The 26,318-nt window shown below is 43.1% G+C and overlaps 1 protein-coding gene across 5 annotated transcripts in view; it reads left to right on the plus strand.

Moving 5' to 3' along the window:
- The window catches only part of LOC145349758 (BTB/POZ domain-containing protein KCTD8-like), a 199,177-nt gene that overhangs the window by 12,506 nt on the left and 160,353 nt on the right, over window positions 1–26,318 (plus strand). For 2 of the 5 annotated variants that reach the window (XM_080198318.1, XM_080198310.1), the window contains exon 2: window positions 25,162–25,192. The exons of 1 other annotated variant lie outside the window; for it this stretch is intronic. In XM_080198318.1, coding sequence (XP_080054444.1) covers window positions 25,162–25,192 — 31 coding nt within the window. Of the gene's footprint in view, window positions 1–23,688; window positions 23,697–25,161; window positions 25,193–26,318 lie in introns of all 5 variants that reach the window. 2 more of the 5 variants (XM_080198326.1, XM_080198305.1) reach the window with 2 other exon arrangements.

Genomic DNA, 26,318 nt, shown 5'->3' on the forward strand with positions numbered 1-26,318 from the left:
GATGGTGGTGAGGGCGTTGGGGCAGATCTGAGACTGCGGCAATGGAGGTCTAAGTTACCTTTGTAGATTCTGGACAGTAACTCCTGATCGTTCTAGCCTCACAAGAAAAGTAAAGAAAAGCTTAAAAAATGCCCTAAATTTACAATGTTGTGCCTCATCCAACCCTAATCCACTTCCCAGGTAGCCTATCTGCTTCCCGCTTAAGCTCTCTCGTCAAAATACACATGTTAGAAAGGATCAAGCTATCCCAGGAGGTGAAGGTCTACATCCTAGGATTCTAAAATAGATAGCTGCCAATATAATGGATATACTGGTTATGGTTTTCCAGAATTCCCCAGATTCTGAAATGGTCCCAACAGATTAGAAATGAGCAAATGCAACAATTCAAGAAAGAAAGGGGAGAGAAAATAAGGAATTACTGCCCAGCTAGCTGACATCAGTCATTGGGAAAATACTGAAATCTAATATTAATGAAGACTTGACAATGCACTTAGAAAATCATTAGCATGACAAAGTCAACATGGTTTTCCAAACGTATAATCATGTTTGACAAATGTATTAGAGTTTTTGAGGATGTAACTAATATGGTAGATAAAGGGGAGCCAGTAGATATAGTTTACTTGGAATCTGAAACAAAAACAGAGAATTAGGAGGAATGGAGCATTTTCAAGTTGACAGCTTGTGTCTACTGGAGTGCTACAAGCAACACTACAAGTGCCTCAACAATTTATAAGGGGCAATAATGACTTAGACAAAGAGACAGAGCATAGGCCAGATTCTGCCATCCCACTGTAGTGATTGAGATTTGGCTAAGTGCCAAATACTCTGCCCTCTCTGGCAGCAGGGGCTGGGTGTGAATGGCTGGAGATCACCAGCCTGTAAATCTACTGACAATTTAAAACTGCGAGAATGCAAGCCATGAGAAGGATATAGAGAGGCTTCAAAAAGAAGCAAGTGAAATGTGCAGGCAACAAGATGACAGATGAAATGGGGAATTACTTGTTAGGTCATTCACTTTGAAAGTAAGAACAGAAAAGCAGAATATTTTTAAAAATGCATAAAACTTGTATATTTGGTATTCAGCCAAAAATGCTGAGTGAATGATCCACCTCAGTATCCTCCGGAGGTCCCCAGCATTATAGATGTTAGCCTTCAGCCAATTTGATTCGTTCCATGTGATTTCAAGAAACAGCTGAAGGCACTGGATGTAGAGATGCCGGTGTTGGATTGGGGTGGGCATAATAAGAAACCTCACAACATCAGGTTAAAGTACAACAGGTTTATTTGGAATCACAAGCTTTCAGGGTGCTGCTCCTTCATCAGATGAGTTCACCTGATGAAGGGGCAGTGCTCCGAAAGCTCGTGATTCGAAATAAACCTGTTGGACTTTAACCTGGTGCTGTGAGACTTTTCACTGAAGGCAATGGTCCCTGATAATGTTCCAACAATAGTACTGAGGACTTGAGCTCCAGTACTTGCTGCCCCCTAACCAAGCTGTTCCAGTACACTTACAATATTGGCAACTCCTCTACAATGTGGAAAATTGCCCAGAAATGTCCTGTACACAAGAAACAGGACAAATGCAACCCGATTTAATTACCACCCCATCAGTCTACTCTCGATCAGCAGAAAAATGATGAAAGGAATCATCAACAGTGCTATAAAGCAGTACTTAATCAATGATAACCTGCCCACTGACCCTTAGTTTGGGTTCCACCAGGGTCACTCAGCTTCTGGCCTCATTATAGCCTTGGTTTAAACATGGTCAAAAGAGCTGAATTCCAGAGGTGAGGTGAAAGTAACAGCCCTTAACATCAAGGCAGCATTTGACCAAGTATGGCATTAAGGAGCCCCAGCAAATCTGGAGTCAATGGGAATTAGGGGGAAAAGTCTCCATTGGTTGGAGTCATACCTGGCATAAAGAAAAATGGTTGTGGTCATTGGAGATCGATCATCTCAGTTCCAGGACATTGCTGCAGGACTTCTTCAGGGAGGTGTTCTAGGCCCAACTATCTTCAGCTGTTGATCTGTTGGAGGCCTCCGGAGGAAGTTGTGATGGATCACCCACTCAGTATTTCTGGCTGAATGTTTCTTCACTGGGTCAAAAACCTGGAATTTTCTCCCTAACAGCACACTTGGTGTCTCTACACTTCAGGGACTGCTATGGTTCAAGAAGGCAGCTCCCCACCATCTTTTGAAGGACAACTAGGGATGGGCAATAAATGCTTGCGTAGCCAGTGATACCCACATCCCATTTTTAAAAAATCAGAGAGTCTTTAGCTTATCGTAGAAGCAACACAATGTTAGCAAAGTACAGCAAGAATTAAGAAGGCAAATAGCCCTTTGGTGTTTTATTGCAAGGGGATTGGAATATAGGAATAAAGAAGTCCTGCTACAATTGTACACGGCTTTGGCAAGATCACATCTGGAATATCGTGTACAGTTTTGGTCTCCATATTTAAAGAAAGATATGTTTGCATTCAGATAGTATAACAAAGGGTCACTAGATTGGTTCCTGGGATGAGAGAGTTTTACTCAGGAGAGGATAAATAAACCTAAATAGTCTACATTCTATTTTGTTTGCAAGAATGTGAAGTAATTTCACTGAAACATAAGAAGATTCTGAAGGGACCTGAAAGACTCAAAACCGAGAAGTTGTTTCCCCAGGCTGGACTATCTAGAACACAGGGACACAGTCTCAAGATAGTGGGCCAATTATTTGGGACTGAGCTGAGGAGAAACTTCTTCACTAAAAGAGTTGAGAATCTTTGGAATTCACTACTCTAGATGATGGTGAAAGCGCCATAATTGAATATATAATTGAATTGAAAGCTGAGAAAACACATTGTTAGTCTCTCGGGGATGTGGGGAGCTGGCAGAAAAGTGGAATTGAAGTCCAAGGTTAACCATGATTGTATTGAATAGTGGCAGATCTGGCTTGATCTCCTGATCCTATTTCTTATATTCTTTGGGGGGATTCCTAGCCACTGGTAGGTTTGAATAGATTAAAACATTTAGTCATCTTGTGGTGGCTTCAGGACAGATAAGAAGGCCTGAGTGATTTTAATTAACTAGCCATTCAGTCTTTGCTAGACAACCAGGGCTAAAACTACCCCTCCCTTTATCTAAACTGTCTGCTCATCTTCACTCTTCTAAAGCTTGTATATCTGCCAGCACATCTTGCAAAGATGGAAACCATCTGAAAGTAAATACTTAGGGTGCGATTTTATGAAAAAGATTCTAAGTGCTGAATGAACGAGGAAACGGCAGAGAATCCCACCTTTTTTTTCCAGCAGACTATGAGTCACAACCTAACGGCATTTAGTGCAAAGAAGTGCCTGGATGCGATTTTTGCTGGGGGGGTGGGGAGCGTGGGGAGGTTGCATGGTGGTGGTGCTGCTGAACTCACCAGAGAAGCCAGCTGCTGAACTCTTGGGGTACCATTGTGTAGGCACCCCAGTCTCCCAGCGTACTGAAAATTAGGCAGGACAAGCTCGTAAGATCTCGCCCGAAGTGCCAACAAATAACTTTCATCCTAGCATATGCAAATGTTCTACATAAGTACTATGAAGAACGTTCCATCATCATTATTCATTTTGGACTTGAAGTACAAGCAGTGATTACTGAAATAAAACAACACTCTTTTGTTACTGGGGTTATGGAAAAGAAATGTTACAATCCATATTGATTTGAGTGAACCATTTGCAAAATTATTTCTGTGTCACAGACTGATCCAACTCTGTCGACAATGAGGCTGACATGCTAAGGGAAGGTCATTTTAGAAGAGGCTGATTTAGTTTTTCAATGAGTTCTGAATGTTAAAACTGATAATGCTCTGACTGGATAACATTGCTGGACTGTGATAAATTAGAAATGTTTTTATTAATATGTGTGGTAAAGGTCTCCAAAAAGCTTTGCCTAATCATTTTTGATTGTTACATCGACACATTGGGGATGATAGTCAACTATTTCTTATCTGAAAACTAGACCACTGGCAGTTGAAACTTACGGACAATCTCAGTCGTCCCATTGATACCCAAAGCTTACTTGGCATAAATTTATAAGCAGCCGTCTACTAGTTTTGATGGAAGACAGCGTAAATGCACACTCCACACTAGCTGTACAATACTAATTACATTGCATTCCCATTTTCACTGTTTTTTAAATGACCTAAGCAGTGTTCCACAAATGAACCACTGGAGATAACTCAAAAACAATATTCCTAATTTCACCTTTGTAAACAAGACCTCTGAGGCAATCTGTGAGCGCACCAGTTGTGCTAAGTTAAAGTAAAAGGCTTGGTAAAGATTTAGGGAGGTAAGCTAGAATGATATCAAGTTTGAATTTATATCTTTTTGAAGCAAATGTTTAAATGTTAGCTTCTAGGTCCTTATTGTTTATGTGGAGAATTGTACAGTACCTAGAAAAATATTATAGCTGTTCAACCAGTGAAAATATCTACACAAAATATAAATGTCACCCCAGCAAGTTATACACTCTTAAACAATTCAGAGTTAAATCTGCACAAAGCAGGGATTTGACTGAACTGCGGTGCCCATGTTACTGCATCAAATCAGTTGTTATGTTGGAGAAAATGATTGAGGGAATAGATAGAGTGGAAAGCTGCAGAGGGCTTTCTTTTATCAAAAAGACAATAGTTTATGGAGTTTAAATGACAGTAAATAATAAGTGGGAAACACATTCCTTCATCTAAAAGCATTAAAATCAATATTTCTATAAGCTACTAATTGACCCATTAGGTTAGAGAAACGTCATGCTATCTTTCCGACCATGTCCATAATTGCATTGAATGCTGCTTTGCATCAGATGTTGTGAAGGATTTTATTAGAAACTCAATCTAACATTTTATACAATGCATCAGCAAATAAAAATCAGATTCTCAGTTTGTATAGATATTGTTTGGAAAATACAGGGATTCTGACCCAAAGATGAACCACATATCTGGGGTTTCTGATATATGTTCACTTTAGCTTGCACATTTTGAACTTTTGCATAGAAAATACAAAGGCAGCTATGATCTTGCTTACCTCTCTTCATTGGCAAAGTTCCAGTTCAGGTTCAGCCTATGGTGTACGAAACCTCAAAAATAACTTCCATGTATCTCCACATTAATACTGAAAATACTCCAGGACAATTCACAGAAGGAGATAACAAGCAGCAAAAGAACATTTTGGGGATGTCTGGGTGTTGGAAGAATTAAGTTTCAGGGTGTTTTTTTAAGGTGCAGAATAAAAAGGTTAGATAGTGAGTTTGAGTGTTGGAACCAAGACAGCTGAAGGTGGAATGGAGGTATAACAAGATACCAGGGTTGTGTCCAAAAAATAAGAATGTGGCTTAGACTTTCCATGTGAATAGTTCAGGACCAAGATGTGGGGTGGATTTATGGCAAAATGATTGCAGTGTGGGAGGGCTTGATGTTCATCAGCTTATTGTTTAGATTTCAAGTGGTGGAGTCAACATCATGGTGAATCTACCTTGTTCGGGTTAGAGAGAGGCAGGAAACTCTACATGTTCATACCTCATTAAATGAGCATGGAGTATGTCCATGGTGTGGTCAAGATGAAGGTGGGCAAGTATTCACAAATGGCATCATGACATGGCACACTATTTTCCATGTTTGGTATGTGACCATAGGTGCATCTGTCCCTGCCAGTTCCATTCTAGTTTCTTCTATTGTGTGTGATCTTCTTAAAAGAGAGAAGCCAAATGTTAATGAGTGTGTTGCATGGCACTTGGCTGGGGATATGTGGAAGCAGCTAGGGACGAGTTTCAGGTTGAGGCAAAGCATCCAAATGTTAGCTTTAAAACCCGAGAGCCAGGAAGCGCTAATAGATGAGTCTTGGGGTTGAACTGTATTGAAGAGTGAGGGAGGTTGGTTTTGTGGTGGGAAGAAGAACCATGTGAAGGTGCGTGAGAGCTTAGTGAACCTTTTTCAACACTGCAGCTATATTCCAGTGTCTTCCGTAAAAGCATTCCCCTTCCTTCCCTTGGATTTTCATCAAGGCCTCCAGCACTGCATCCACAAATCTGAGAGCATTCTCTCTTCTCGGGTGCTCCATTTATTTTATTTACTCTTGCTGCCAATTACATTAGCAGTCGGCGGTTTTGTTTAAATCCATGCAGCTCTCACTTAAAGTGGCTGACTGTCATGAGATGTTGGAGACTAGTTGCCGTGCTGTTAGGTCCCTGTTGAGTGTGCAGCCAGCCTGCAGCATGGGTCATACTTGGCTGGGCACAATAATCAGGCAAAGTTGGATTGCTCACCTGTAAAACAGCAGTAAAATATGGTGGGTGCTGGAAATCGGAAATAAAAATAGAAAATGCTGTAAATACTCAACAAGTCTAACAGCCTAAGTGGACTGTAATTTCTGACCGAATGGCAATTAAGTTTGTTTGCACTCCACTTGTCAGTTTTTAACCTTGAAATCCAGGTGGCCCTGGATAGTGTGGCTTGCACACAGGGCCTAGTTTCGAGGACTGTAGAATCGAAAGCAAGGATACCATGCCCCCTTTTCAATGGCAGAGAGGGACATCATGGGAGGAGGCAGCACACCCCCAACTTCCCCCCCCCCCCCCCCCCCCCAACCCCACCCCTGTCACAATGCCGAGGAGATCAGAAGTTACGGCCCAGTGTTTCAGGTCATTTCCTACCAGGCCTGTTGAGTATTTTGAGCATTTTCTATTGTTATTTCAAACCGCCTTCCATGCCCCCCCTCCCTCTCAACTACCTACCCTGCCCGCCCCAACCCCTGCCCCCACACCCAAAGGAGATAAACTAAAAGCTCAACATTTATAACCTCCTTTTACATAATCCATTCCGGGTTTCTTTTTTATGAGATAAATGTGAGAGCTAGGCTCGCAAGAAGGTTCTGATAGCAGATATTAATAAAAATACAGCATAAGGCCATTATGCCTCAGATTTATTGATGTTTTTGAAAAGTAACACGAACATTTGCCTAATATGTTGGTGTCTGTCTAACATTTTGGAAAATCATCATAAACATCCAACTTGTAAAGAAAATTAATGATGCAATGAGTGAGTTGCTCATACCAGCTGTCCCCTCTTCACTGCTGGCTGAACATATGAGTCTAGAATTGATTTCAAGTGAGATCAGTGGGTGAATGTTTAATACATTCCTGTGTCTGCTATTTTAACAGATGTGTTAACCCAATTAAAATAAGCAAGTTAATCTGCCTATTAAAGTAGCAAATAGAATAACCCACAAAAATATGTTGACCCACTAAAATTGCCAACGTTCCTTTCTAAGCTATGGTTATTATTTTGAGGAAATAGTGGACAGAACAATAAATTCGTACAGCTTAATATTAATAAAAGTTGAGATATAATTTCATGCATTTTTTATTATTATCTTATGTCACATTTTGCTTCCCTATTTACAACAAGTATGTATATTTATATAGTACCTTGAACTCAAACTCCTTCAATACGAGCAACATAATCACCAACAACCTATCCTGGTCCTTCCACGTTGATGTTCTAGTTAAAAAAGCCCACCAATGCCTCTACTTTTTCAGGGGGCTAAAGAAATTTGGCATGCCCACTACGATGCTCACCTATTTTACAAATGTACCATAGAAAGCATCCTTTCCAGGTGTATTACAGTTTAGCATGGCTCCTGATCTGACCAAGACAGCAAGGAACTACAAAAGGCCATGAATGTAGCCCAGTCCATCACACAAACCAGCCTCCCACCCATTGACTCTATCTACACTTCCTGCTGCCTTGGAAACGCAACCAGCATAATCAAGGACCTCGCGCATCCCAGAAAAGCTCTCTTCCACCTTTTTCCATTGGGGAAAAAGATACAAAAATCTGAGATCACGTACCAACCAACTCAAGAACAGTTTCTTCCGCGCTGCCATCAGGCCTTTTGGTAGACCTACTTATGTTAAAGCTGATCTTTCTCTACGTTCTAGCTATGTCTGTAATACTATATTCCGCACCCTCTCCTTTCCTTCTCCCATACATACTCTATGAATGGTATGTTTTGTCTGTATAGTGTGCAAGAAACAATACTTATTACTGTATCCCATTACATATAACAATAATAAATCAAATCCAATCAAAAATCTGAAACCGAGTTGCATAGGAAATTATTAGAACAGATGGTTAAAGAGATTTTAATGAACGTCATAAAGACTGGGAAGAAAGAGTCAGTTAAGTCTGTGGAGGGAATTCCAGAGGTTGGGACTTAGATTGTTGAAGGCTTGGCCATCAGTCACAGAGTGATTACAATCAGGGATACTCAGGAGGCTAGAATTAGCCGAGTGTAGATATGAAGAAGGGTTGTGGGCTTGGAGGAGATTACCAAGGTCAAGAGAGGCAGAGTTACGGTGGGAAATATAAATAGTTCTGAGAATTTTAAAATTGAGGCATTTCTTAACCAAAGGCTAAGTAAGTCAATGAACATGGAGATGATGGATGAATGGGATTTGGTCCATGGCCAGCAGAGTTTTGGATGCCCTGGAGATTAAGGAGGGTCAAGAAGGGGAGGCTGGTCAGGAGAACATTAGAGCCCACAGATAATAAATACAGTTGTGCTTTTCAGCAGCAGATGAGCTGAGGCAGGGATGGAGTTAGCTGATGTTATAGAGATAGAAATAGATGTTCTTAGATATGATGAAGATTTGTGGTCAGAAGTGCATCTTGGGGTTAAATAAGACAGGCTGATTTGGCCTCACACAGTTGTCAGGGAGAGAGTTGGAGTCAGGAGTGAGGGAAGCATTGCAGGCTGAAGACAATGGCTTCAGTCTTGCCAGCATTGAACTGAATGAAATTTCTGCCCATCCAATACTGGATCAAGGATAAGCAGCCCTGATGACGTATCAACAGTGGAGGCATTGAGAGAGGTGATGGTGAAGTAGAACTGGCTGCCATTAGTGTACATGTGAAAACTGAGACTGGGTGGAATTGAACACCCCCATTCTATGATGAACATCATTTGGAGGAAGCACTGAAGATGGCAAGGATGCCAAGAGTAGCTTGGTAATACCACCACTCACTGAGGTGGCCAAGTTCTAAAGTACATAGACTGGGTCCGCTTGACTGAATCTACAGCAAGTAGGAACCAACAAGAGGAAAAAACCCTATTTGATTTCATTTTTGCCAATACACCTATCACAGCTGTATTTGTCTATGACAGTATCAGTAAGGCTGGCCATCACATAATCTTCATGGAGACATAGTCCCATCTTCACGTTGAAGATGCCCTCCATCGTTTTGTGTAGCACAACCGTCATATTGAGTGGGATAGACTTTGAACAAATGCAAAACTGGGCATTCATGAAGCACTGTGTGCCATCAGCAGCAGGATTGTACTCAGCCACAATCTGAAACCTCATGGCCTGGCATAAATCCTACTCTACCATCACCACCAAGCCAGATCAACCCTGGTTAAATGAAGTGGAACGCAGCACTGGGTATTAAATAAAAATGAGGATTCAATCTGATGAAGCAACAGCACAGGACCACGTGCATGTCAAACAATGGAAGCACTATTTGATACACTGAACTGAAAGATCCCATAACCAATCGATCAAATCTAAGTTCTGCTGTCCTGCCACATCCCGTTGTAGTTGATAGTGGACAATTAAACAACTAACTGGATGATGCATAAATAGCCCCATCTCAACAATGGAGGGAGTCCAGCACATCAGTGCAAAAAATGTCTCCAGCCAGAAATGCCATCATGGCCTCCTCCTGAAAGAAAATCTCAGGGCATGAGGGATGATAGGGGAGAAACTAAAGAATGTTGCAAGCTCAGGGAGAGCACGGAGGGAGTGTTGAAGGAAGTTTGGCAAGGTGGCCCAGGGAAAGGGAGAGAATTGGCACAGGTAACTGCTCTAATTCGCTTAATCTTACAAGTTCATGAACTTATTGTCGGAAGATGTTGTGTTAATATAGTTTTATTATACCTTAGGCTTCTTACTGCATAAGAGACCACCCACTCACAAGGAATTTAGTGAATTCATTGTGAGTTAATTTATGAAGTTGAGGCACATGAGAATAGTTATATATAGGTATAAAGTTTTAAGGCATTAGAATTGTGCTTCTCTTCCTTAATCAAATAACCTAACTCAACAAGGGATATTGCATTAAAGTTTAATTACATTAAACAGAATATCAAAGGAAACTTAATATATCAAACAAAGTGTGACTAAACGGATTGCTAATGCACCCCAGCACGGTGCCTACTAGGTACAGAAGGGCTTGATGATGATGGCAGACACCATGGGGGCAATTCTGCCATCCTGCTGCATTGATTTTTTTTAATGCAGTGGGCCAAGATATTTAAGCATGACCAACATGGATTGCGCTAATCTGGCCCTGAGCGCATCTTCCACCACCGCCCCCCTTCCCCCCCCCCCCCACCCGATTTCCGGCACCATTGGCTCTGCGCCGGAAATAGGTGCAGAGCTGCATTACATATATAGCCCTTCATTTTAATGTATTTTAAATATAATTAATGGGCTTGAGACAGAAGTCCCTGGACCTGCTAACATTTCCCTCCCACCAGGAGTGGCTCACTCCAGCAGGGATTACTAAAGCACCTCAATTGCGGGGAGCTTGCGGTCCAATCCTGCTGGATGAAGTGGGGGGGGGGGGGGCAGAGTCCTCCAGGGGGTCTGGCGCACTGTCCAAGAGGCAAGGTGCCAATGCCCAGGGGCATCTTAGCACTGCTACCGGGCATGGGGCACTGACAAGGGAGTGGAGCCTAATGGGGGCAAGGCCGCTGGGGAGGGACAGTCAGAGGGTTTGGAGTCCCGTTGCCACTCTGCAGTTGGGTGGGGGAAAGGGACCAGCAATCGGGGCTGGCCATTGGAGTTAGGGGGGGAGAAAATGCTGTGGGAGTCAGGGCTGCAGGGAGGGGGGCGTTGGCGCTGTGGGGTGAGTCAGAACTGCTAGTGGGGGTTGGGGATGGAATTGGGGGAGTGGCAGATCGGGACTGCGGGGGACGGAGTATTCTTTGAGGAGGATATTTTCTCTGTGGATGTCAAGATGTTCAAGTGTGCAGGGGGGAGGGTCGAGGCTGGACCCGAGCATGTTTGGGGGCAAGCGATCAGCCCGTGGGGGATTCGGGGCGGGGGGGGGGGGAGGGCAGCGATGTGGGAGTTGTGTGGCTGGCCAGCAGTCAAGCTGGTCAGCAATCAGGAGCTCACTGCACAGTGCCGATCTTGGCACTGAGAAATCGATGCACACACACTGGCCCGCTCAGCGCTTTTCTCTTGGGCAGGAATCGGCCCTGCCCCCTGATTTTTTTTTTTAACATGCTTTACACTTGTGCACTCAGCAGTACACAGAGCATGGGAGATTCTTCTTTGAATTCCCACTGAAGAAAGCAACATGATTTACTCCAGTTGTCATGTGAATTCGACACTTAGAATTTTTTTGGGAGTATCACCCCATGTCGTCTTTTTCCAGGGACACCCAGCAGTGAACATAGCTGTAGTAAAGACAGACAGTCAGGAAGACAATTCCCTTGATCACCTGCTGACTAGACCTACTAATGGCTAGCTTGGCCAGGGCCAAAAACTGGCCAGTGAGGAGGCCCTCCTGTGTCTCTCTGCCCTCCTCTCACCCACTCCACTGTACTGGTGAGCAAAAATGAAACAAACAATACAGTCACTTTCACCTTTTTCACGATAGCAGAAAACTTCTCCCTCATTTCCAGTCAAGTCCAGAATCTTCCAGTTTAACAAACAATCATTTACTATAATTATCTTTTTCCTGATCTTCAACCGATTTTTGGAATCCAATTGGATACTACACTCCTATTTAATATGGTGCACTGTGTACCCTTAACTGGCAATGTAGCCAAATGTTTGCTGTGTGCTAGGTCAGTGTCATTTTTGTCTGCCTATGAAAAGTAATGTGTAAATGTCAGGCCATCAGCAACAGTGCATAATTTACCCTGATTCCCATTCAATTTTGCTGGGGCTCTTTGGTGCCATATTCGGTCAAATGCTGCCTTAACGTTGAGGGCCGTCACTCTTATGTCACCTCTCTAAACACATTGCAATACAAAGACATTGTGACAACATCCTAGACCATCCTTGAATGGAATTCTTAGTTCTGTCACACAAATGTATATTTTAGCAACAAGGACATCAGACAGAATTTGTTTATCCTAAGGATAATATGTTTATGGAAGAAGGTTTTTTGGAAGGCATAAGAGGACAGTACAAATAGGCCCAAGAGAGTAAGGGCTGAGTGCTAAGACGTGAAAACAGTTGGTAGATTTGAGCTCTCAAAAGGAGACATGTCACTTAATGGTTTTTGTACTATTCCTAAAAAGCTATGCAATCATATTTTCCTAATTAAGAATGTTTGCCTGTGTATGAGATTATTTTAAATCCTTAGAATATTAGATATTGAAAGCAGGAATTATTATATAATTATCATAATGAATCTTACGAGCTGAGATGATGGCCATGAAATTGTATGCAGAATGGTACCGAGTAATTGTGAAAAGACAAATCCATGAAGAGGATTATGTATCATTCTTGCTCAGTGATAATTGGGGTGAGATGTTTAAAGTTAGACTTGTAATGGGGACCATGCTACCAAGTGCAGACAAAACATTGCATGAGCAATTCCTTGACATTGTGAATTATGTATAATAATCAAACACCACAAATTGTCAAAATTGTTTACCACTTTTATGTATTATGCTTTGTTTTAGAATAGTTATATATTCTTCAACAATCTCAATGAAGGTTTTGGGTCATACTTTCATCTGTTTAAAAATTAATGACTGTGGCTATATCAATAGTTCAGCTGTACAAGATGCATCTCAATTAAAGACTTCAATGGGTCAGTGCAAGTTGCAGTATGATAGCACCATCCTGACAGCTGTCTCTGGACAGATAGAAAGCAGCAATATCACTTTGATGCAGTGATGAACAGCTGTACTCTGAAGAGAATTAGCTGGAAGATTAAATCGACAGGTTCTTATCCTGGTACCATTTATCTATACAGATATTGACCATTAAGCTGAGGAAGTCTGGGCTGTTTCATCCTCAGAATAAATGGTGATGTTTATTTATTAATTTATTTATTATCGCAACAAGTAGGCTTACATTAACATTGCAATGAAGTTACTGTGAAAATACCCTAGTTGCCACACTCTGGCACCTGTTCGGGTACATTAAGGGAAAATTTAACTTGGCCAATGCACCTAACCTGTGCATCTTTTTGAAATGTGGGAGGAAACCAGAGCAAAAAAAGGAAACCCATGCAGACATGGGGTGAACATGCAGACTCCACATAGACAGTCACCCAAATCGAGAATCAAACCCAGGTACCTGGCACTGGGAGACAGTAGTACTAACCAATGTGCCACTGTACCAAGTGGAGAAAACTGTTGAAAACAAGCACTCAGACTGATTGAAATAATGTGTGGAAATGATAAAAGTCAACAACATCAAGTGATTTGATTAAGAATGGTGAAATGTACGATTTTATACAAATGATAAAACAGTGGAGCATGCATAGCCTTCATAGCTCGTGATCATTCTGATGAACTTCTGCACAAAGTGAAAGAAATTCAGTTGGTGAATGTAAGTGATAGAATGCTTTATCATACCATAAATTTTTGAAGATATTTAGGGAAGTTGATGTAAGTCATCAAATAACAAGTAACTGAATGTAAGGCTAGATATTTTAATCGTTATAATAAAATGCCTTGGGAGTTAAAAAAAACTCATTGTCTTGTAATTAAACTATATGGAGGAGAGAGTCTGAGTGGAAAGGAGAAATTAGATGGTTTCACCCGGAAGTCTCATTGCTCTGTGCTAAAATACATTATTTTAACTGGATGGTAGTATGGCCAACAATTTATTCCTGTGCTATATAAAAGGTTTGTTTTAATAAAATAACTGCTTTTGGAAGTGTTGTGCATGCAAGCACTGGGGGAGGATTACAATCTTATCAAGATCAAAAGGATAGTCACAATTCCAGGCTCAAGCATGCCTCAGTGTACGATGGAATTTGTAACTTGTCCAGGACTCTGCTGTGTGTGAATTGGGAGGGAAAGAGATCCTATGTGGGTTTCTCCAATTGGGATGGAAGGAGGCGGCAATTACAAAACAATTGGCTGTGACATTGACCTGTCTCCATTCCACTCTTCCCTTTTTCTCAAGGATAATGTCTGGTGTGTGCTGTTGAATGCATCCATTACCTATCATGAGGCTAATTAACATCTTGATTGTGGGTTTATTAAAAGCTTATCTTTTGAAACTTTTCCATTATTACTGGATAAGGTTGGCGTCTAACAGCTGTCTGTCAGACCAGCTGTGGGGAGGCAAGGACCATGGGTTAGATTTAATGCAGCCCATTGCAGTAGGAAACATGGGGCAGAATTATCCCAAAAGAATTCTATGTGTTGAATTTGCTTGAAAACTGGAGTAATGCATATTGGATTTTTCAAAGGCAGTTCAGAGAAGAATCTCCCACATATAGTGTACTGCAAAACCTACTACCATGAATATCATTAAATTCCAGTTGACGGGGCCTATCCCCATTGGAGAGGCTGAAGTCAGTGCACTAAGCGGGCCACTATGAGTAAGTGCGCCAATCTGTCTGTGCTGGGCCATGATCCCCTCCCCTGCCAGGGTGCCAATGCCCAGGGGTCCCACCCAACCTCTTCATTGTAGCAGGATCAGGCCCCTACCTCCCCAAACAGCCATACCGACTGCTTTGATAACCATGCAAGATTTTATCACTGAGCAGGGGTCTTCACCCCTAAAACCCACTAAACCCCACTGGAGCGAAACATTCTGGTGGGGTGGGAGATGCTAGCGGGTCTGGAAACATCAGTTCAGGGCCCACTAATCATATTCAAATTATATTAAAATGACTATGTTAATTGTCTTTGTGCCTTCCCACTGATTTATGACGTGGAGTTGACACTGCCAAAATCCAGCACTGGGAGACACTAGTGGGGTGCAAATGTCACAAATCAGCTGATGCGACAATCTCCTGGCCCGCTGCACTGGAACGGGAGAATCCCAACCAGAGTGTTCACATAGCCTGCTTTTTCTTGTTAGAGGCCACTCTTCAGTTTCCTGGCAACAAAACCTTCCCCCAATTAAGTTGAAGGATGGTGGAAGCTGACACAACATTCCAGGCTGTCCAGGGTGGGGGATGTCAATTAGTCTCATAAATGAGACAATTCTTAGCCATTATCCTGAAGCCCACTGCAATGCGGTGGAGGCCGATGGATTAAATGGAGTCTGCATGGCTTTCCTGCAAACTCCTGAAGGTTATCTATAAACCCTGTCATGTTAGCACGTGGCCTCTCACTATCATGCACTGTGTACCCAATCTTGGGACTTAGCATTGGGCAGGGGGATGACAGTTGAAATGTATTCTTCTGCCTTTGGCTTTGTCTCAACTACCCTCTCCCCCATCACCCTGATCCCTACCTTGTGACCCACCCATCCTGCTCTCACTCACCTCAGGACTGGCGTCCCTCAATGATGGGTCTCTGGTGGGTATAGTGTCATCAATAGCCACTGCCGTTGGAAGCATGAGAAGCTGCCAGCCTCTGAATAGCCCGCAGCTCTCTAAAGGTGGGGCATCCACCATCAGTAACTTCAATCCCAGGGGAGCTCCAATGGAGGCCATTAAAATGCAAGAAAGACATGTGATTCCATTGGGCCTCTCCCACTGACTAATGGGGCAGGGTGTTTACCATTGGTTCTTCTGCTGGTGGCAAGACCCCTGCTCAGTGACAAAAACTTGCATGGGCTTCGAAGCAGTGGGTATGGCTGTTTGAACTCTATCTGCACATCAGGAAGAATCCAGCTGAAAATAGGTATTGCACCCTCAGAAATGGGGGCCATTGGTAATGAGGAGCAGCAAACTGAATGGGAAGACAGATTGCCAGGCATTTGGAGGCAGGACGAGAGGAATAAGGAGCACCATGGAGAAGGAGATGCTACCCTGAGCGCAAGATCTCTACACAGAGGTGTAAATAATGGATGTGACTGAGAAGCAGTGCCGAAGGAGACTGACTCTCTAGACAGATGGTAATAGACATCTGTGCCCTTGTCAGTGTGGAGCTCCTCAATATCTCACAGGCGGCTGCATACTGATGCATCACCTTGGTGAAAGATGCCCTCTTTACTGATACTGGACAACTGCTGGAATATTGCAGATTCAATGGGTGTCTGAAACCAGTCTCTATTTTTGCCCTAACTAGCTTCAACTAGATTGGAAGCTCTATTAAATACTCAACCCAGGGGGAACAAAGTTCCTCATTGGAATCGGATTTCTGACAAAAACTTCTCAAGTCTTGTGTTTCCCATTAACAGGGGAAAAGTCCTACCCTGGCATTCAAAGATCCCATTATCATTCCTGTCATTGAGTTTCTTATGCTGACATCTTTTAACATGATGAGCTCAGCGAAATATTTTTAAAGAGTTGTGACCGGTGGAACAGCATGGTGAATATTTCTGCATTATTAATTTGTCATGGAACTGCTATTGCCAACAGGTTCTTAGACAGTAGACTGTTCACAAAGATCATATCGAGGACAAACTAAACTATATAATAACCACCAGAGACCCATGAAAGGAAAAAAACAAGACTCTTCATTTGCTTGATACCAGAATATCTGCTTTTTCTTCTCTGTGCTTTATTTCTTTGAATCTTTTTGGGCGAGGAGGAAATGAAGGAAGCAATGTTATTATTTAGCTTTGTCCATGCTGTGACTCTTTTAGCCTGGGTTTTGATTCTGCTTCGCTCCAAATTTCTTTTCCCAACCTTCTTTCATGTCAATCTTCTTTCTACATGTCGCAGCATCGGTATTTGGATCTTTGTGGAAGTCATTAGACTTTCACCCAACATATCAAACCTTTGAGCAATAGGGTGAAGCTGGCTGTTTGATGCTGCCACTACGCAACGGCGAAACTAATTGCATTCCCCACTAACAGAACACTGCTGTCAAGAACAAAAAGAATGTTCTGCCAATCCACAAATGAGCAATGCAGTGTATGAATTCCAGTGCTGGCATGATACCAGTTATGAAGGCTGTGCGTCCCCATAACTGATAGGTCATATTGAAAAGCACATTCCTTCAGCTGTTCGCAATGCACACAGTGCTGACTGTACTCAACCAACCTGGGCTTGCCAATCTCAAAACATAGGGCAAGATTCACTGGCGGCATTCGCCCTATGTTCGGATATTCCCACTGAGACCTCAACGGACCTTTAAATGATCCGCCAAATTTTCTGTCTCACCTGCTAATTACTCTAATGCGGGCGAGATGGGAAATTTTTAGTCGTAGTGTCCAGCATTAGATGTGATTTCACAATTGGACAGCTCTTGCTGAATAATCCTGCTAACAGGATTGTGACAACTAATTGAGCTTGCAATCTGTCTCATCTATATGTGCTGGAAGCTACATGTATTCACTCACAGGGCCCTAGCCTTTGCAGACAGAAGGAAAATGCTTACACATTGCACCTTTTTCAACGAAGCCATGACAGGGTTTGTGAGGCTGCACCCTGATGTTGCAAACCACTCACAGTTACTTATCTTCTATTGCACTGACATTGCCTCTCAATCTGGGAGACTTCTGATTGACCCGCCAACTTTGAAAGCCCTACCTTACTTGGACAGCAGGACTGTCTCTGTGCCAATTACGAGATGTCTCTGTTGAAATCCCAAAGAGTGACTCCCTCCAGTGCGGTGCACAACTCAAAAACAGTTCGATCTTGTGGCTCCTGCCCCTGAAGTGAAAATTCAGCCCAGTGTGTTCCTTTCAATTTTTTTAATAAACATTAAACACAGTGGCTGGAATTTTACTGCCCTGCCTGCCACGGGAATCGGAGTGGGTGAGGGGCAGACAGTGGAAAGTTCCGTTGACCTCGGGTGGGATTTTACGGTTTTGGCACGAGTGAGACTGTGAAATCCTGCCCAGGGTGAGAAATTTCTGCCTGCAATTGTGTTTAAAAGTATCAAAGATGAAAGCACTGCATCTGATTCACTATTGTTTTACGATAAACAAAGACTGAAATGGAATTGACAACAGGAGATTTTTAATAATAATTGATGCTGAATTGACCATATTTCTGCAGTGAGATAATCATAGTGTAGCACTAACAATGCTGATCCAAAAGTGTTGTGGAGAGGGCAAATCTAGTGCTCCCCAGGTGTACTTAAGCACAAAAAAACCTGGCTCGCCATTGTGTTAAATTGACAAGAATTTCCGTGGAATTCAACTGGCTGAATTGAAAGGCGATTATTTGTAATGCTACAATTTTGCTTGAAATCTGGTGCATTCTAAGACAGCCTGCAGCACCAATGGTTTTCATGACAGTGTTTGAAGAGCAAAAACGAATGAAGGTTATTTCTTGGAGATGCTTTTGTTAGAAAGTGGCCCAGAACTGTCTTTTAGAATCAGTGTACCAAAAATTCTCAGTGTGAAGTTGATGTCCATGATGCACAATAGGACAGTTTAGTATTCATAGGAATTTAATCCTATAGTACCACACAGTATAAGAGGGCCATCACTTTTTACAGAGACTATTAACAGATCAAAGATGAAGGGGCATGTTGCCATTGATGGGAAATAAAATAAATCAGGAGACTCAGTTTGCTCTTGGATCTGTCACCTGAGCTTATTCAAATCTCCCCACTTCCCTCTATCTCAAAGCTGAATAACACAGCGTTTTTTCATTTGCCTGTCCCTTTATTTCTTAATTGGGTGTCTTGTTCTGAGAGAAACTCTCACCTGGCAATATTTTATCTAATATTGAAAGCTCTGCTTGTAGTTAGACCATAAATAGTAAGAGGAGTCAGCTGTTTGGCCCCTTGAACTTGTTCTGCCATTCAATAAGATCATAGCTGATCCAACTTTTCACACGTCCATTTTCCTGCCCTTTCCCCATAATCCTTGATTCTGTTACTGATTAATAATCTATCTCAGCCTTAAAAATACACAAGGATTCTGTCTCCACAGCTCTCTGTGGCAAGAAGTTCTAAAGACTTACAACTCTCTGAAACAAGAAATTCCTCCTCATTTCAATCTTAGATTAGCACCCTTTTATACTGAGCCTAGACTCTTCCTTGAGGGGAAACATCCTCTTAGTATTTACCCTGTCAAATTACTTAAGAATCACCTCTCATTCTTCCAAGTTCCAAAGAGTAGACTCCCAACCTGTTCAACCTTTTCTCATAAGACAATCCCTCCATAGGTTTTTTCCAAAATTTATTTATTAGTGTCTCCAGTAGGCTGACACTAACACTGCAATGAAGTTACTGTGAAAATCTCCTACCGGAATCACCTTAGCAAACCTTCTCTGAACTGCCTCCAATGAAATAATATCTTTCCTTAAATAAGGGGACCAAAACTGCTCACAACACTCCAGATCTGATCTCACCAATACTTTGTACAGTTGTAGGTCTCACCAGTACTTTGCACAGTTGCAGCAAGATTTCCCTACTCTTATACTCCAATCCCCTTGAAATAAGGGCCAGCATTCCATTCGTCTTCCTGATTACCTGCTGTACTTTTGTGCTAGCTTTTTTTTTGTTTCATGCACAACTCAAAGCTAATATTCATTTTGCTTCCCAGAAGTCTTTGTCCAAAGTATTAATGTTCTTTTGTGTGTTCCAGTAGAATGCATTGAACAACTCCTAATTCCGAGACAGAACTTGTTTCTCGAAACCTAGCACATTTATAATTGGCAGGATTACAATATTCTGATCTTCATAACCACACAAAATGTAACTTTATTTTTTTGACAAGATTTTAAAAAGCACAGTTTACCAATTATCAATAAAAACCACTTATCAAGGGATGTGTGCATCATTCCATTGTTTTCCTAGAATCTTCAACATTTCAGAATAAATGTAGGACTAACAGGGTTAGACAGGGTAGATTCAGAAAAACTATTCCCAATGGTGGGGAATTCCAGAATTAGGGGTCATAGTTTGAGGATAAGGGATAAACCTTTTAGAACTGAGATGAGGAGAAATTTCTTCAGCCAGAGCCATGGGGCCTGATTTTACCTTTTTCATTCTAAGTACCGATTCTGGGCGTAGTACAGATATGACTTAGAAATCTGTTTACAGGCGCCCCCGTATACTCTCAGCCATCTCTAGTCCAAATTGCGCTGTGGGTGGTGCTTAGCGCCACTGGAACAATTGGAGCTCTGAACTGTGCGTGCGCAATTAGAAAATAATTGGACAAAGCACACCTGTGTCAGATCACTCCCGAGGCGCAGAAAGTGGCCCGGGAGCAAAAAGTGGGAGTGAGGGTGTATCTCTGTGGGGGTGGGAGGGGGAGGGTGGTGGGTAAGATGTATTTCAGGAGAGAGGCAGATGAATCTCTGGTGGGGGGGGCAGGGGGGGTCTGCTGCCACACTGCAGGTGATTGATGGGGGGGAAGGGGGGGCAGGGGTGGCTATCAGTCTGGGTAGAAGGGGGTGGTTGATAAGGGGAGGGGTGCAGTGATGTATGTGAGTAGAGGGGGAGTGGATAAGGGGGACACACACACTGCCCCCCCCCCCTCTTATCCATCCTCCCAGTACCCAGACCAATCGCCACCCCTGCCCCCCTTTTTCCCCACTGATTGCCTGCAGAGTGGCAGCGGACCCCCCTGCTCCCCCACCAGAGATCCATCTGCCCCTCCCTCCACCAGAGATCCACCTGATCCGCCTTCCTTCTTCCACACCAGCCCCCCCACCCCACCCACCAATACAACGATCTGACCTCACACCCCTCCTCCCCACTCCAACCAGAGAGTGACCTGACCCGCCTCCACCCCTACCCCCACCACTGATCTGAGTCAGAGAGCTGTTGGACACACTGAACGCACTCTTCGGAGGCTGGAGCACCCGACTCAGACTTTTATTCAGCAGGTCCCTAAAAGCGCGGTTCTGGATTGGTAAACGCGGTGGTAAAGGGGGAAATGCTGATAGAATTGGGCGGATGGTTTATTAATTCAATTTAAATACATGCAAATGCATTTAAATCATTGTTGCACCCAATTTGGGTGCGGAACGGATCCCTGCCATTCGCAGGTCTCAGTAAAGTGGCGATCTGTGTGGACTCGGGTGCAGATTGCAATAAAGTCCTCACACCCGACTTTACCACAATTTCGTGCCCAAAAATGGGGGCAAAGTGTTGGTAAGATCGGGCCCATAGAGTCATAGAGGTTTATGAAATGGAAACAGCACTTTTGGCCCAACTTGTCCACGCCACCATTTTTTTTAAACCCCTAAGCTAATCCCAATTGCCAGCATTTGGCCCATATCCCTCTATACCCATCTTACCCATGTATCTGTCTAAATGCTTTTTAAAAGACAAAATTGTACCCACCTCTACTACTACCTCTAGCAACCTGTTCCAGACACTCAGCACCCTCTGTGTAAAAAAAAAAATTGCCCCTCTGAACACTTTTGTATCCCTCCCCACTCACCTTAAACCTATGACCTCTAGTTTTTGACTCCCCTACCTTTGGGAAAAGATATTGACTATCTCGCTGATCTATGCCTATTGTTAATTTATAGAGTTCTATAAGATCACCCCTCAACCTTCTACGCTCCAGAAAAAAAAAGTCCCAGTCTATCCTGCCTCTCCTTATAACTCAAACCATCAAGTCTCAGTAGCATCCTAGTAAAACGTTTCTGCACTCTTTCTAGTTTAACAATATCCTTTCTATAATAGGGTGACCAGAACTGTACACAATATTCCAAGTGTGGCCTTACCAATGTCTTGTACAACTTCAACAAGATGTCCCAACTCCTGTATTCAATGTTCAGAGAATGGTGAATGTGTGGAATTCATTACCACAGAATGTAGTTGAGGCCAAAATGTTGTCTGATTTCAAGAAGAAAGTAGATATAGTTCCTGGAGGTAAAGGGATCAAGGAACATGGGAGGAAGAGAGGATCAGGATATTGCATTTGATGATCAGCCATGATCAAAATGAACGGCAGAGCAGGATTGAAGGGTTGAATAGCCTACTCCTGCTTCTCGTTTCTATGTTTCACACCATTGTGCTTGTGCTGGCGCCAGTGTTACACTGGAACTATTTACTCCAGTTTGATTTCCCTATTAAAACTTGGAAAACTAAGGTCCTCTTCCTGGCAGCTCCCACAACACAACACCCCCCATGATTAGTTCATGATGTGGAGGTGTCGGTGTTGGACTGGGGTAGGCATAGTAAGAAGTCTCACAATATCAAGTTAAGGTCCAAAAGGTTTATTTGAAATCATGAGTTTCGGAGCCCTGCTCCTAGGTGAGTCAAATAGTCTTCCAAAAGCTCATGATTCCAAATAAATCTGTTGGACTTTAATCTGTGTTGTGAGACTTCTTACTATGATTTACTCAGACCAATGTCGAGGTTTTGGAAAATGTGGACCATTTCCTGTATCTTGGGACCTTTCTTTCAATGAAAGCAGACATTGATCTCAAATTTAATCATTGCTTCCTATGCGCCAGCTCAGCCTTTGTGTTGACTGAAGAAAAGAGCATTTGTGGGTCAGCTTCTCAAACCTGAGCCTAAGCTTTACTGGGTGGCAGTGATCCCTGGGCTCTTTATGCTTCAGAAACTTGGATGACATTTGACTGGTACCTCAAGTACTGCAGCAGCATGATCAGCAGTGACTTCACAATATCCTCCAAATCCGGTGATAAAATGATCCAACAGCAGTGCCCTCTCCCAAGCCAGCATTCCCAGTATTGAGGCGCTAATCACTCAAAATTAATTCCACTGAACGGGACATGTCATTTGTCTGTCTGATATTGGGAACTAGAGATAGGTTTAAGAAATGATAATAAGGTGGGTGTACGTGAAACACGCCTGGTGGAAAGCTCAATCCTTTTCACGCTAAAGGAAAGGATGGATATAAAGGCTGGAGAGGATGTATGGCTGACCTCACCAGGAGAGGTTGCTTATGGTTATTTACTTAGGAAACCTTGGATCTTTATAAACTCCAATTATAATCAGTGGAGTGTCTTGAAACCTGTTGATCCTGTCAGTTTTCATCACTGCATCACTTATGATGAAAAATATATTTCACTATGATCATTGGCTTCTCTTTGAGCAATATTTCCTCTAGTGAGGAAGAGATCAGCTGTCCAGGGCAGAAGCTACATGATTTGGAGGAAGGTGGCCAAATAGCTGAAGGGAAAGGGGTTGCAGAAGGCACTGAGATGTAGTGAGAGGTAGGCAGACCCTGCTATTTGCATTTATAATTTATGAATGTCATATCTTCAGCTAATGGGGCAACAGCATCTCTACAGACTTTGTCTTTGGCTGTTTTCCCAATGGCGTCATTGACTGTACCAATGTAATAATCAAAACATGAGCAGGGCAGCCAGGGGCATTTATTGACTGCAATGAATATCACTCCATCATTGAGGAGATCATGTGATCCCCAACAATGAACCATGTGCATGGTACTCAGGGAGCAGCCGTTACTCGTATCCTTAAGCATTCCCAAGTGCCAGGGACATCTACAGACCCAGACCAGGTGAATGGCTGCTTGGTGATAAAGTTACTTTCTCAAGAAGTGGCTGAAGACTCCAATTTGAAATGTGAGCATAGAATCTGAATACTGATGTAACTAAGGCCACGAAGCAGAACATTGGTCTATTCACGATGAGATTCAGATGCTTCGACAGATCAGGTGGATCTGTCCAATATGCATCAGCCAGGATATCCCTGATGGCCATAAATTGCTGTGTACTGCACAACTTGGTCATTCGGAAAGAGGAAGCCACTTCAAAGGATTATTCAGGAGAGATAAACCTGTCCTCTGTTGAAGAGTCAGAGGAAGAAGTGACTGAGCTGCAGCAAGTCACTCCCCAGGGGGTTCTTGATGACTGTGAGATATGGGAAGATCTCATCATGGTTGACTCCAATAGATGGATTTTCCCAACAATATCAGCATCATTGTCTAGAGTTACCTTGGTCTTCCTCCACTGCATGACAAAAAGAGAAGAGGCCTGGATTTTTTGGATGGCAGACCTTCACCTTCAGCCATTAAAGATTTGGGAGGGTCTCATCCATGCTGACTCCAAGTACCCCCATCCAATTTACGTTCCAATGAGTATTAATTAATAGCCACTTCAGATCCTCAATTAGGGCAAGGATGGGCTTCCCATCCAAAACTTTGCCCACCCAGTGTAAAAGAACTGTGTGGTCGAACAAGTAGGGACTTGAAGGGAATCTACAATTTCACACTTCCCCCTCCCATATCTAAAACCCAATGGTGGGGAATATAAAAGCAATGTTAATCAACCAAATTTCAGGATGCATGTATTTGCAGAATCAAATAAGACTATCAATTGATTCCTTCTCCATACATACAAACTCATACAGTTTCTAACCAGCAGCTGGGTAAAATGTGGAAAATAAAACATTAATTGGTGCACAGGAAAAAAAACATAAAAATGAGTAAATCTCACAAGGATAAATAGTGCAGCCACTGTGGGTTTTCCTGAATCTTCCCAGATGATGAACATGGTTCTTCCCCTGGCTGCCAGCTGTGGTGGAGACAGACTGCTGACCCTCTACCTCTTTGCCTGTAATGACAGTCGTTCTCTGCCTGATGCTGTGAAGGCCCCAGTGCGCTGGGAATCTCCTGCACAGTGGCATGATGCCTGACTGTTGATGTCTTAGCTGTGCAGCAGATAGCAGTGCCAATGGCCAAGGGGTGGCTAAGAGGCTGTCCCCATCAGAAGTGCCCTGAGAGACTCTCCCAGATGGTGGCAGCTGCTGCTCACCCTCCATTATGTGGTCCATTTTTCCTTCCCTGCTTTCCTGAGAGGGATCAGGATCTGAATGTGACTCAGGCTCCTCATCTCCCTCTTACTTTGGCTCTGGGCCCCTGAGTTCAAAGACAAGGCAATAGAGTGCAAGTCAGAAAACATATCAATGACTGTGTCAGTAATCTGCTGCATTTGGCCTTCCGTAACTATTACCACTCTTGCCAATGGAGGAAAATGTAGGTTCTGTAGACTGGGTGATCATAGTGCCTATGACCTGGAAGGACTCTTCCAAAGTCTGTGTCAGTGTGCACAATCTCTCTGGCATCGCCGCCATATCTTTATGCACCACATGTTGGATGTCCAGCATCTGCTGCTTAATGGACTCTGAGGCTCACCATCAGACTGGGACACAGCACCGTGGTCTCTGGAAGCACTCCTCTGACTGCCAGAGGCCTGCTCCATCTCAGCCTCCAGCAAAAGTGACATGCTTTCACCATTTTGTGATTCCCTTACTGCCAAACTGTACATTATTCTCCGAGGTGTGTGTATCTGTGCTGATGCTGGGTGTGGAACAAAGATGTGATATTGCATTCTCTGAAGATTCCTCTTCCTCCTTAAAGGCTAATGTGGGACCGAGAGGATGGGCAGCAGCAGCTGCTGATGTTCTAACTGTGAGGGAAAAGGAGTAAGGAGAGTTAGAGGCATCTTCAAATCCCAAACTGTGACAGCTTCCTCATTAAAAGCTTTGGAATCATTGTGAGATGAGACATTAGTGTTTGAATCTTGAAACTTTCAACATCCTGCCGCATGTTCTGCCCTGGTGCATGAAAGTCTTCAAAGCCACAAACATCAACGATTCATCCCTAACAACTTGCTGAACATCTTGCACCCTCCCTTCCTCAGGCTTCTTAAGACATGTTTGTTGCTATTAGGAAAATGTTCTCCTGTTTTTCACCACCATGGGGCCGCCTTCTTATCTTGCCTTGATGAATGGCCTAGCTGCAGTTATTGGCAGCCAACTACAGCTTCTCCTCCTTGGTGGGAATTAATAAGGCCATGTTTGGCAAGCCACTCTGCTATCTATTTCTTTCACTGACATTGTTCTTCCACAGTTAGCAAAGGATATTGTAACAATGACGATTCTATACCACAATCATTCCTTCACATATACGGCCAATCTGAACTCTATCAGCAGCGTACTTATCTGAGTGTTCCCTGCCAGCTAACTGTTGTGGCATAACCCAATCCCCCCCCAATTACCCCTCCAAACCCTGCCTTCATGCAGGCTAATATGTGTGCGTCATATGCCTTTACACACTTGAAAAACACACAGGACAATCCCATAATGGAGCAAGCACATAGCTAAATGGACCACTATGGATATACATAGAACCATACAATCATAAACTTCTTACCGTGCAGAAGGGGGGAGCCATTCAGTCCATCGAGTCTGCACCAACCACAATCCCACCTAGGCCCTATTTTCGTAATCTCACATATTTACCCTGCTAATTCCCCTGACAATAGGGTCAATTTAGCATGGCCA

Source organism: Carcharhinus amblyrhynchos, chromosome 1 (assembly GCF_965287045.1).
Source record: "Carcharhinus amblyrhynchos chromosome 1, sCarAmb.v2.hapA, whole genome shotgun sequence".
Lineage (NCBI taxonomy): Eukaryota > Metazoa > Chordata > Chondrichthyes > Carcharhiniformes > Carcharhinidae > Carcharhinus > Carcharhinus amblyrhynchos.